Source organism: Oncorhynchus nerka, linkage group LG25 (genome assembly GCF_034236695.1).
Source record: "Oncorhynchus nerka isolate Pitt River linkage group LG25, Oner_Uvic_2.0, whole genome shotgun sequence".
NCBI lineage: Eukaryota > Metazoa > Chordata > Actinopteri > Salmoniformes > Salmonidae > Oncorhynchus > Oncorhynchus nerka.
In genome coordinates this window covers 53,953,543-53,966,028 of record NC_088420.1, presented here as the reverse complement: position 1 = coordinate 53,966,028, position 12,486 = coordinate 53,953,543, and the positions used below count along the sequence as shown (strand labels likewise).

General features: G+C 44.7%; 1 protein-coding gene across 1 annotated transcript; it reads right to left on the bottom strand.

Moving 5' to 3' along the window:
• Window positions 1-10: 10 nt before the first annotated feature.
• On the bottom strand, window positions 11-12,032 carry cstpp1 (centriolar satellite-associated tubulin polyglutamylase complex regulator 1). The gene is made up of 9 exons (XM_029634892.2): window positions 11,824-12,032; window positions 11,556-11,658; window positions 11,161-11,291; window positions 7,965-8,049; window positions 2,576-2,661; window positions 1,725-1,920; window positions 1,034-1,143; window positions 813-876; window positions 11-561 (listed from the first exon to the last, which is right to left on the bottom strand). Exons 1-9 carry the CDS (start codon window positions 11,882-11,884, stop codon window positions 396-398), a joined length of 1,002 nt encoding a protein of 333 aa, XP_029490752.1. The 5' UTR covers window positions 11,885-12,032; the 3' UTR covers window positions 11-395.
• Between the last annotated feature and the right edge of the window lie 454 nt (window positions 12,033-12,486).

Sequence of the window (12,486 nt, the reverse complement as noted above, 5' to 3'; positions counted from 1 at the left end):
TGCCATGGGCGACATTGTGACACACAGCAACCATTTTTATATTAGGTGATACAGGGTTGGTAATCAGAAATTACATACAGATATATCACATCATAAATAACTACATACAAGAATGCGTTACCAGGTAGGGAACACTGAATTACAGTTCCAACCTGCAGAGATGTTATCGTAAAATAAAACTTTCACACTTCTCAGACAGACAGGTTCTCATAGTACTAAATATATAGCAGTTCTATAGAAATTCGCCTAGAGTAATAAGCCTAATAAGCCTACACCGTTGTAACACAGACACTATAGTTGTAACAGGGTTAATGACAAGTTTAGTCCGCCAGTGGAAGTATAAGTGTGTTAATGGGAGGCCAAGGGGCCATTGGGAGGTCAGCCTCAGTCCAGGCTCAGTTCTCTGAGGAGTCAGTCTCCTCGGTGGATCCGTCACTCTCCATCTCGATCCTCTTGCGGTGGTGAAGGGACTTGCGTGGGGAGGCCTTCCTAGGGGGCTCCTTGTGTCCTGGTACACTGCTGCTGCTGTTGGACGTAGGACTGATAGCGATCTGGGCAATGCTGTAGAGAGCATAGAGATATAATAACACATTACAATATAATATTATTGAATCCTGTTGAGAGGAGAGGATACACAGTACTACGGAACTGACTGAGCTTCCAACCAGAGGGTGACTGAAGGTTCATAGTCAAGTTGTGTCAAGGCAATGAAGGCATGCAACATGATCTATTAGCCATTTTTAACAGTGTAGTAGAAACATGGGCAAATTTAGGTTTTGATTATGGTACATTATGTGCTCCAGTTTACTCACAGTTTCTCCACTTCCTGGTCCATCTCAGGGTCAATGAGAAGCTCTGACTTGTTTGGTAGGGCACCTAGCAAGGTCAACTCAATTACAAACACTAGATAAAACAGTGATTAAATGAAAAGCCTTTTAAGGTACATTTATTGTAATGCATTGTAGTTCTATTTCATTATTGGAACAATAGTCTTTGTTATCAATAGATAACGACACAGTAGGCTAGTTCTCACCAATGTCCTGGTTGATGCCCTCATGTCTGACCAGAGCCATCACAAAGCCATAGAATGTCACTCTCTGTGTTAGCTCCAGAACCTCTCTAATGGCAGATGTAGAAGGATGGCTATGGAGAAACACACAAGATCAATAAATCACTCTAACTTAAAGCGGCAATATGTAACTTTTTCGGTGACCTGACCAAATTCACATAGAAATGTGTGTTATAGATCTGTCATTCCCAAATGAAAGAAAGTCTAAGATGCAGTATATCTGTTCTATGAGCACTATTTCTATACTTCCTGTTTTTAAGTTTAGTTTCTGCGTCCTTTACTTTCAGTTTTGTACAAAAGCTTCAAACAGCTGAAATTACAACATTTTTTGGGTTTGGAAAATATATTTAAAAGCTGTTTAGATGGTACAATGATTCTCTACACTATACTTGCTTGTTTTATCACATAAACTGATATTAGGCAAACTATTCCATTTTTAGCAACCAGGAAATGGTGGAGCGATTTCAACATAGAGCATCTCTAATCAGGAGTTATGTACCCTAGCAGTTCAATACAACTTAATTTGACCCCCCGGTATGATCTTCTCCCGAGTGCTGGTGTTACCTGAGAATCATTGAATGTTTGTTTATATTGTCATTGTAGGCTAGTCACAATATTTATTTAGATGTATTGTAATCATGGAACTATTTCTTACTTGTGTTTGAACCTTTCACAAAGCACCTCGATGCACTCTCCAAAGACAGAGGAGTCCACTCCTTCCTGGGCCTCAGTTTCCTCTGTGGCCACCTGGGGGAGCTGTTCCACTGAGGTAGAGGTTGGGACGATCACAGTGTTGGGGCTTTTCCCTGACAGCAGGTCCTGGTAGATCACAGCAATACTCTCCAGGAACTCTGTTAGTGGAAAGTAAAAGGAATACAGGATTTCAGGTGACACAGTACAACCTAGAGTCTACCCAGTTAGAGTCTGAAAAGGATCTAGTGCTCTAGCATTAGAGTTTATGTAACCGGTTGCAGCACCGCCTGGTATGGCAACTGCTCTCTGCATCGGACTATAAGGCGCTGCAGAGGGTAGTGCGTACGGCCCAGTACATCACTGGGGCCAAGATTCCTGCCATCCAGGACCTATATACTAGGCGGTGTCAGAGGAAAGCCCCAAAAAGACTCCAGTCACCGAAGTCATAAGACTGTTCTCTCTGCTACCGCACGGCAAGCGGTACCGGAGCGCCAAGTCTAGGACCAAAAGGCTTCTTAACAGCTTCTACCCCAAGCCATAAGGCTGCTGAACAATTAATCAAATGGCCACCGGACTATATACATTGTGTTACTTGTTATTCTTTTTTACTTTAGTTTATTTGGTAAATATTTTCGTCCCTCTTCCTTGAACTGCACTGTTGGTTAAGGACTTGTAAGTAAGCATTTCACGGTAAGGTCTACACCTGTTGTATTCGGCATGTGACAAATAAAGTTTGATTTGATTTGATCATCATGTCAGGTACAGAGTGGTAAACCAAGTTCTCTCGTCATTGGTTTATACAGATGTACTTACCTTCGAAGTAGAACTGGATTTGGAAAGAGAAGAGGAAATCCGAGAAGGACATGAGGCAGTCCATGGCATCATCCATTAGCACTATCCTATGTTGAAAGAGATATCAGTTGGATATAGTCATAGTGTTGATGATAACAAGATGATTGTGGGGGCTGTTTTGTTAGACTTCAGTGCGGCTTTTGACATTATCTGCTGCTGGAAAAATGTATGTGTTATGGCTTTACACCCCCTGCTATATTGTGGATAAAGAGTTACCTGCCTAACAGAACACAGAGGGTGTTCTTTAATGGAAGCCTCCAACATAATCCAGGTAGAATCAGGAATTCCCCAGGGCAACTGTCTAGGCTCATTACTTTTTTCAATCTTTACTAATGACATGCCACTGGCTTTGAGTAAAGCCAGCGTGTCTATGTATGAAGATGACTCAACAATACATGTCAGCTACTACAGCAACTGAATTTACTGCAACACTTAATAAAGAGTTAAGCTCCTACAGGCCTTAGTTTTGTTGCACCTGGACTACTGTTCAGTCGTGTAGTCAGGTGCCACAAAAAAGGAAATGAGGAAAATTGCAATTGGTTCAGAACAGGGCAGCACGGCTGGCCCTTGGATGTACACAGAGAGCTAATATTAATAATATGCATGTCAATCTCTTCTGGCTCAAAGTAGAGGAGAGATTGGCTTCATCACTACTTGTATTTATGAGAGGTGTTGAATGTTTAAAGCACCCCAGCTGTCTGTTTGAACTACTGGCGCACAGCTCGGACACCCATGCATACCCCACAACACATGCCACAAGAGGTGTCTTCACAGTCCCCAAGTCCAGAACAGACTATGGGAGGCGCACAGTACTACATAGAGCCATGACTACATGTAACTCTATTCCACATCAAGTAACTGACGCAAGCAGTACAATTACATTTCAAAAACAGATGAAATAAACACCTTATGGAACAGCAGGGACTGTGAAGCGACACAAACATAGGCATAGACACATGCATACACACACACACATATATAAAAAAAATGGCGCCGGAGGAGATGGCCGCCGAGGAATTGGCCGCCGTTTTACGGTCTCCTAACCAATTGTGCTATTATGTGGGTTTTTTTTTCGCAATATTTGTAAATGATTTTGTACATAATGTTTCTGCAACCGTATCTTACAGAAGAAAAGAGCTTCTGGATATCAGGACAGCGATCACTCACCTCGGATTAGACAAAGAGCTTCTGGATATCAGGACAGCGATCACTCACCTCGGATTAGACAAAGAGCTTCTGGATATCAGGACAGCGATCACTCACCTCGGATTAGACAAAGAGCTTCTGGATATCAGGACAACGATCACTCACCTCGGATTAGACAAAGAGCTTCTGGATATCAGGACAGCGATCACTCACCTCGGATTAGACAAAGAGCTTCTGGATATCAGGACAGCGATCACTCACCTCGGATTAGACAAAGAGCTTCTGGATATCAGGACAGCGATCACTCACCTCGGATTAGACAAAGAGCTTCTGGATATCAGGACAGCGATCACTCACCTCGGATTAGACAAAGAGCTTCTGGATATCAGGACAACGATCACTCACCTCGGATTAGACAAAGAGCTTCTGGATATCAGGACAGCGATCACTCACCTCGGATTAGACAAAGAGCTTCTGGATATCAGGACAGCGATCACTCACCTCGGATTAGACAAAGAGCTTCTGGATATCAGGACAGCAATCACTCACCTCGGATTAGACAAAGAGCTTCTGGATATCAGGACAGCGATCACTCACCTCGGATTAGACAAAGATTTCAACAGCAGGACTCACACGATATTCTCCAAACACCCCACAGGGCAGACATCCCAATTATTCGCAAAAGGAAGCGACGCAGAGGACGAAGAGCCGGATGCCTCGTCCGGAACCGCAGAAGACAACTAGGAAAGCTGCCGTTACCGTCAATATTACTCGCCAACGTGTAATCATTGGACAATAAACTAGACGAGGTACGATCACGAATATCCTACCAACGGGACATCAAAAACTGTAATATCCTATGCTTCACGAAATCGTGGCTGAATGACGACATGGATATTTAGCTAGCGGGATACACCGGCAGGATATAACAGCACTCTCCGGTAAGACGGGGGGTCTGTGCATATTTGTAAACAACAGCTGGTGCACGAAATCTAAGGAAGTCTCTAGATTTTGCACGCCTGAAGTTGAGTATATTGTGATAAACTGCAGGCCACACTACTTGCCCTCGAGAGTTCTCAGCTATACTTTTCGTGGCTGTTTATTTACCACCACAGACAGATGCTGGCACTAAGACCGCACTAAGTCAGCTGTATAAGGAAATAACCAAACAGGAAACCACTCACACAGAGGCGGCGCTCCTAGTGGCCGGAGACTTTAATGCAGGGAAACTTAAATCAGTTCTACCAAATCTCTATCAACATGTTAAATGTGCAACCAGAGGGGGAAACAATTCTAGATCACCTGTACTCCACACACAGAGACGCGTACAAAGCTCTCCCTCGCCCTCCATTTGGTAAATCCGACCACAACTCTATCCTCCTGATTCCTGCTTACAAGCAAAAATTAAAGCAGGAAGCACCAGTGACTCGGTCTATAAAAAAATGGTCAGATGAAGCAGATGCTAAACTACAGTACTGCTTTGCTATCGCAGACTGGAACATGTTCCGGGATTCTTCCGATGACATTGAGGAATACACCACATCAGTCACTGGATTTATCAATAAGTGCAGGACGTCATCCCCACAGTGACTGTACGTACATACCCCAACCAGAAGCCATGGATTACAGGCAACATTCGCACTGAGCTAAAGGGTAGAGCTGACGCTTTCAAGGTGCGGGACTCTAACCCGGAAGCTTACAAGAAATCCCGCTATTCCCTGCGATGAACCATCAAACAGGCAAAGCGTCAATACAGGGCTAAGATTGAATCATACTACACCGGCTCCGACGCTCGTCAGATGTGGCAGGGCTTGCAAACTATTACAGACTACAAAGGGAAGCACAGCCGCGAGCTGCCCAGTGACACAAGCCTACCAGACGAGCTAAATCACTTCTATGCTCGCTTCGAGGCAAGCAACACTGAGGCATGCATGAGAGCATCAGCTGTTCCGGACGACTGTGTGATCATGCTCTCCGTAGCCGACGTGAGGAAGACCTTTAAACAGGTCAACATACACAAGGCTGCGAGGCCAGACGGATTACCAGGACATGTGCTCCGGGCATGTGCTGACCAACTGGCAGGTGTCTTCACTGACATTTTCAACATGTCCCTGATTGAGTCTGTAATAGAAACATGCTTCAAGCAGTGCCCAAGAACACAAAGGCAACCTGCTTCAATGACTACAGACCATGAAGTGCTTTGAAAGGCTGGTAATGGCTGACATCAACCCCATTATCCCAGAAACCCTAGACCCACTCAAATTTGCATACCGCCCAAACAGATCCACAGATGATGCAATCTCTAAGCTAAGGATCCTGGGACTAAACACCTCCCTCTGCAACTGGATCCTGGACTTCCTGACAGGCCACCCCCAGGTGGTGAGGGTAGGTAGCAACACATCTGCCACGCTGATCCTCAACACTGGAGCTCCCCAGGGCTGCGTGCTCAGTCCCCTCTTGTACTCCCTGTTCACCCACGACTGCATGGCCAGGCACGACTCCAACACCATCATTAAGTTTGCTGACGACACAACAGTGGTAGGCCTGATCACCGACAATGACGAGACAACCTATAGGGAGGAGGTCAGAGACCTGACCGGTTGGTGCCAGAATAACAACCTATCCCTCAACATAACCAAGACTAAGGAGATGATTGTGGACTACAGAAAAAGGAGCACCGAGCACGTCCCCATTCTCATCGACGGGGCAGTAGTGGAGCAGGTTGAGAGCTTCAAATTCCTTGGTGTCCACATCAACAACAAACTAGATTGGTCCAAATACATCAAGACAGTCGTGTAGAGGGCACGACAAAGCCTATTCCCCCTCAGGAAACAGAGATAAAAAGATTTGGCATGGGACCTGAAATCCTCAAAAGGTTCTACAGCTGCAACATCGAGAGCATCCTGACCGGTTGCATCACTGCCTGGTACGGCAATTGCTCGGCCTCCAACCGCAAGGCACTTCTGAGAGTAGTGCGTACGGCCCAGTACATCACTGTGGCAAAGCTTCCTGCCATCCAGGACCTCTACACCAGGCGGTGTCAGAGGAAGGACCTAAAAATTGTCAAAGACCCCAGCCACCCCAGCCATAGACTGTTCTCTCTAATACCGCATGGCAAGCGGTACCGGAGTGCCAAGTCTAGGACAAAAAGGCTTTTCAAAAGTTTTTACCCCCAAGCCATAAGACTCCTGAACATGTAACCAAATTGTTACCCGGACTATTTGCATTGTGTGCCCCCCCAACCCCTCTTTACGCTGCTGCTACTCTCTGTTTATCTTATATGCATAGTCACTTTAACTATACATTCATGTACATACTACCCCAATAAGCCTGACTAACCGGTGTCTGTATATAGCCTTGCTACTCTTTTTTCAAATGTCTTTTTACTGTTGTTTTATTTCATTACTTACCTACACACACACACATGCCTTTTTTTCACTGTAAGGATTTCACTGTAAGGTTTACCTGTTGTATTCGGCGCACGTGACAAATAAACTTTGATTTGGTTTTACATGCACACACGATAACATACGCACTATACACACACTGTGGTATCCCAGGAGGTCTACCCCGGGGGATGGTAATAGAGGGGAGGTACGTGAGGCGACGTTGGCTCCCTCTGCTGGGAATACCGGAGCTGGGCACTGACAGCTAAGTGGAGGTAATTAGACAAAAGTGCCAACCAGCCGTGGAGGCTAAATAAAAGGAGCACGACGGCACACCGCGGGAGAGAAGGGAGAGAGACGGACACCAGAGAAGAGAGAGACGGAAGACCGCGCAAACCTGAGTTATTTCTTTGATATATTCATTTTCTGTCTTAAGTAAAGTTGTTTTTCCAGACTAAAGCCTCCCTGTCTCTGTGTCAATCTCTGCACGCTCAATCCAACACCCCACGGTTTACCACAGCAGGTACACATGGATTTTGTACTGTAGATATGTGGAGTGGAGTAGTGGCCTGAGGGGCACACAGTGCGTTGTGAAATCTGTGAATGTACTGTAATGTTTTTAAAATTGTATAACTGCCTTGGCAGCAGCTAAAAGGGATCCATAATAAATACAAATACAAATAGTGTATACTTTAAATATTTACAATCATGTGTTGGCATTCCATTTCACAGAGATGGAAACGCACTGAACGTAATGTAACTTAAATGTAGCTAAATTAACATATTGTACAATATCAATAAATTATGCCAAATCAGACCTTGCTGCATGTTGTACCATCTCCACTGGGAAGTCTGGACAGAGGAGCTGCAGAAGGGAGCTGTACTCCAACATGGCCAGGAGGTCTATAGCAAGCATACAAAAGCACATAAAATATATAAACACCGACAAGCAACACCAGAGGTATTCATTCATCTATATAACTCAATGACGAGGTTTTGCTCACCTGAGGTAGAGTATCTCATGATAAGCTGTAGACCACACTATTTACCAAGAGAGTTTTAATCTATATTCTTTGTGGCTGTCTATTTACCACCGCAAACCGATGCTGGCACTAAGACCGCATCAACGAGCTGTATACGCCCATAAGCAAACAGGAAAAAGCTCATCCAGAGGCGGCGCTCCTAGTGGCCGGGGACGTTAATGCAGGGAAACTTAAATCTGTTTTACCTAACTTCTACCAGCGTGTTAAATGTGCAACCAGAGGGGAAAAAACACTAGACTACCTTTACTCCATACAGAGATGTGTACAAAGTTCTCCCTCGCCCTCCATTTGGCAAATATGACCATAATTCTATCCTCCTAATTCCTGCTTTCAAGCAAAAACTAAAACAGGAAGCACCAGTGACTTGGTCAATAAAAAAGTGGTCAGATGAAGCAGGTGCTAACCTACAGGACTGTTTTGCTAGCAAAGACTGGAATATGTTCTGGGATTCTACCAATGGCATTGAGGAGTACACCACATCAGTCACTGGCTTCATCAATAAGTGAATCGATGACGTCGTCCCCACAGTGACTGTACATACCCCAACCAGAAGCCATGTATTACAGGCAACATCCACACTGAGTTAAAGAGTAGAGCTGCCGCTTTCAAGGAGCGGGACTCTAACCCAGAAGCTTATTAGAAATCCCGCTATACCCTCAAACAGGCAAAGCGTCAATACAGGTCTAAAATCGAATTGTATAACACCGGCTCCAAAGCTCGTCGGATGTGGCAGGGCTTGCAAACTATTACAGACTACAAAGGGAAACACAGCCGTGATCTGCCCAGTGACACGAGCCTACTAGACCACCTAAATTACTTCTATGCTCGCTTCGAGGCAAGCAACACTGAAACATGCTTGAGAGCATCAGCTGTTCCGGAAGACTGTGTGATCACGCTCTCCGTAGCCGATGAGTAAGACCTTTTATACAGGTCAACATTCACATTACCAGGACGTGTACTCCGAGCATGCGCTGACCAAGTGGCAAGTGTCTTCACTGACATTTTCAACTGAGTCTGTAATACCAACATGCTTCAAGCAGACCACCATAGTCCCTGTGCCCAAGAACACTAAGGTAACCTGCCTAAAAGACTGTAGCCATGAAGTGTTTTGAAAGGCTGGTCATGGCTCACATCAACAACATTATGCCAGAAACCCTAGACCCACTCCAATTTGCATACCGCCCCAACAGATCCACAGATGATGTAATCTCTATTGCAACTCCACACTGCCCTTTCCCACCTGGACAAAAGGAACACCTACGTGAGAATGCTATTCATTGACTACAACTCAGCATTCAACAACATAGTACCCTCAAAGCTCATCACTAAGCTAAGGACCCTGGGACAAAACACCTCCCTCTGCAACTGGATCCAGGACTTCCTGACGGGCCGCCCCCAAGTGGTAAGAGTAGCTAACAACACATCCACCACCCTGATCCTCAACACGTGGGCCCCTCAGGGGTGTGTGCTCAGTCCCCTCCTGTACTCCTTGTTCACTCATGACTGCATGGCCAGGCACGACTCCAACACCATCATTAAGTTTGCCGACGACACAACAGTGGTAGGCCTGATCACCGACAACAATATAAAGTCAGTTGTACAACTGAATGCCTTCAACTGAAATGTGTCTTCCTCATTTAACCCAATCCCTCTGAATCAAGAAGTGTGGGAGGCTGCCTTAATCGACATCTACGTCTTTGGCGCCCCGGGAACAGTGGGTTAACTGCCTTGCTCAGGGGCAGAACAACTGCCAGAACAACATGTCAGCTCAGGGATTTGATCAAGCAACCGTTTTGGTTACTGGCCCAACACTCTAACCACTAGGCTACTATAGGGAGGAGGTCAGAGACCTGGCCGTGTCGTGCCAGGATAACAGCCTCTCCCTCAATGTGATCAAGACAAAGGAGATGATCGTGGACTACAGGAAAAGGAGGACCGAGCACGCCCCCATTCTCATCGACGGGGCTATAGTGGAGCAGGTTGAGAGCTTCAAGTTCCTTGGTGTCCATATCACCAACAAACTATCATAGTCCAAACACAGCAAGACATTTGTCGTGAAGTGGGCACGACAAAACCTATTCCCTCTCAGGAGACTGAAAAGATTTGGCATGGGTACTCAGATCCTCAAAAAGTTTTAACGCTGCACCATCAAGAGCATCCTGACTGGTTGCATCACTGCCTGGTATGGCAAGGCACGACCGCAAGGCACTACAGAGGGTAGTGCGTACGGCCCTGTACATCACTGGGGCCAAGATTCATGCCATCCAGGACCAATATACCAGGCGGTGTCAGAGGAAGGCCCCAAAAATTGTCAAGACGCCAGCCACCCAATTCATAGACTGTTCTCTCTACTACCGCACGGCAAGCGGTACCGGAGCTCCAAGTCTTGGTCCAAAAGACTTCTTAACAGCTTCTACCCCCAAGCCATAAGACTCCTGAACAGCTAATCAAGTTGCTACCCAGACTATTTGCATTGCCCCCCACGCTGCTGCAACTCTCTGTTTATTATCTATGCATAGTCACTTTAATTCTACCTACATGTACGTATTACCTCAATTACCTCAACTAACCGGTGCCCCCTCACATCGACTCTGTAACGGTAACCCTGTATATAGCCTCGCTACTGTTATTTTACTGCTGCTTTTATTTTTTGGTATTTTATTTTTTACTTCACACTTATTTTTCTTAAAACTGCATTGTTGGTTAAGGGCTTGTAAGTAAGCCTTTCACCGTAAGATCTACACCTGTTGTACTCGGCGCATGTGACAAATAAAAATTGATTTGATTTTGATTTGACACACACACAGGAGGTCCTTGCAGGAAGCTGAAGCTCGAGTATAATTCCATAAGCATTGTGTTTTTAATCGTAACTTTTTCCCTCAATTGTTTTCACATTTTCCAAATGTTCAAAGACAGCGTTACCTCATCACACATACAGACAGTCACACACACACACACTCATTAGGCCTACCTCCATTCTTCCCGATCTGTCGGAAGCACCTCCAGAGGACGCGGATGAAGGAGGTCCTGTTATGAGCTGTGGCCTTGATGTAGCCGAACTCTCTGAACAGTACGTGGTTGCCGTTCTTCACACTGCTAAAGCTGTCAACCAATCAAAAAGGAAGTGAAATACAACATAAGGTCCAATTATTTGACAAAAACATAATAATAATCCATAAACAGGATATGGCTATAAGCAGTTTAATGTAAGAATGTATATCTACCTACATAGCTACACTGTAGATACAATGTAGTAACTTTGAAATAAGATGAATTGATTTGAGGAACGTAGCAGGGAAACGTATTCCACCAACAACATGATCTGCTCTGAAGAAACAAGACTGGTAGAATAGAATAGAAACGTACTATTCTGCAAAGTAACGGACGATGCCAAACTGGGTGTATTCCTCCTTGTGCTCCAGAAGCTGGGTCACAGCATCGTTCAGGTAGAAAAGCACGTTGGTCTCAGCTGCCAGAGGAGAGAGGGTGAGTAGCTGCAAACTATTTTTTAGCATTGGGCCAACCAATATTGGTGCCCTTTTAGCTAACAAAGAAGAGTAATGCAGAGCAGCATATCTCTACCCATAGGCCATAACGGCTCTGCTGCCTGGTTTAGCTAACGTTAGCTACTCACCAAGGTACTCATCAACTGAGAGGGTAGGGTTGAAACGATCAGGATTCATTTTCGTGCACATTGCTGCGTCCGTAATTATAAGGTTATATATTTATATTTTAATGTATAATGCACTACTTGAATTTTATAGCTGACATTGCATGTTCATGTTACTGTGGCGATCTAGCCTTGGTAGGTTTCGGCACAGACTTCGTTTCCATGGGAAACAGTACCGGATGTTTTGGGTTTTATCAACTAAACCCCCATGGAACATCAGTATTCACTGAAAGGTTCCTAGTGTAGCCCACAAACAGAAGGCAACAATCATGGGTCTATTGATGTAATGGACAATAAGTGATTGATGAACTATTAATGTAATGGACAATAATTCAAATAGCTTATTACACATTTATTAAAGCAGTCCGTATATGCAATACATCAAGCTATGAAGTATGTTGGCCTGAGTAGCCTCAATCGTCTAATTTCAATCACTTTATCAAAATCGTCCTTTGTCACTTGTCATATTAACATTTAAATTAAGGGCCATGTTTAGTTAAAGACAACACAAAACATCTAAGTACATTAAAAAGGATAATAAATCACTCCTTTCTGCATCTATCAACAGATCTTTATCAAACACTACTACTCCACTACCGGTTGAATCAATGGATGGACTGTCTTTCC

Excerpts from the sequence above, each read along its gene's own strand:
- cstpp1 (XM_029634892.2), bottom strand. The coding sequence starts at position 11,884 with ATGTGCACGAAAATGAATCCTGATCGTTTCAACCCTACCCTCTCAGTT. Across the intron at positions 8,050-11,160 it reads ACAGATCGGGAAGAATGGAG|ACCTCCTGGCCATGTTGGAG; the intron begins GTAGGCCTAATG and ends TGCTTGCTATAG. Across the intron at positions 1,144-1,724 it reads TGTGAAAGGTTCAAACACAA|CCATCCTTCTACATCTGCCA; the intron begins GTAAGAAATAGT and ends GTTTCTCCATAG.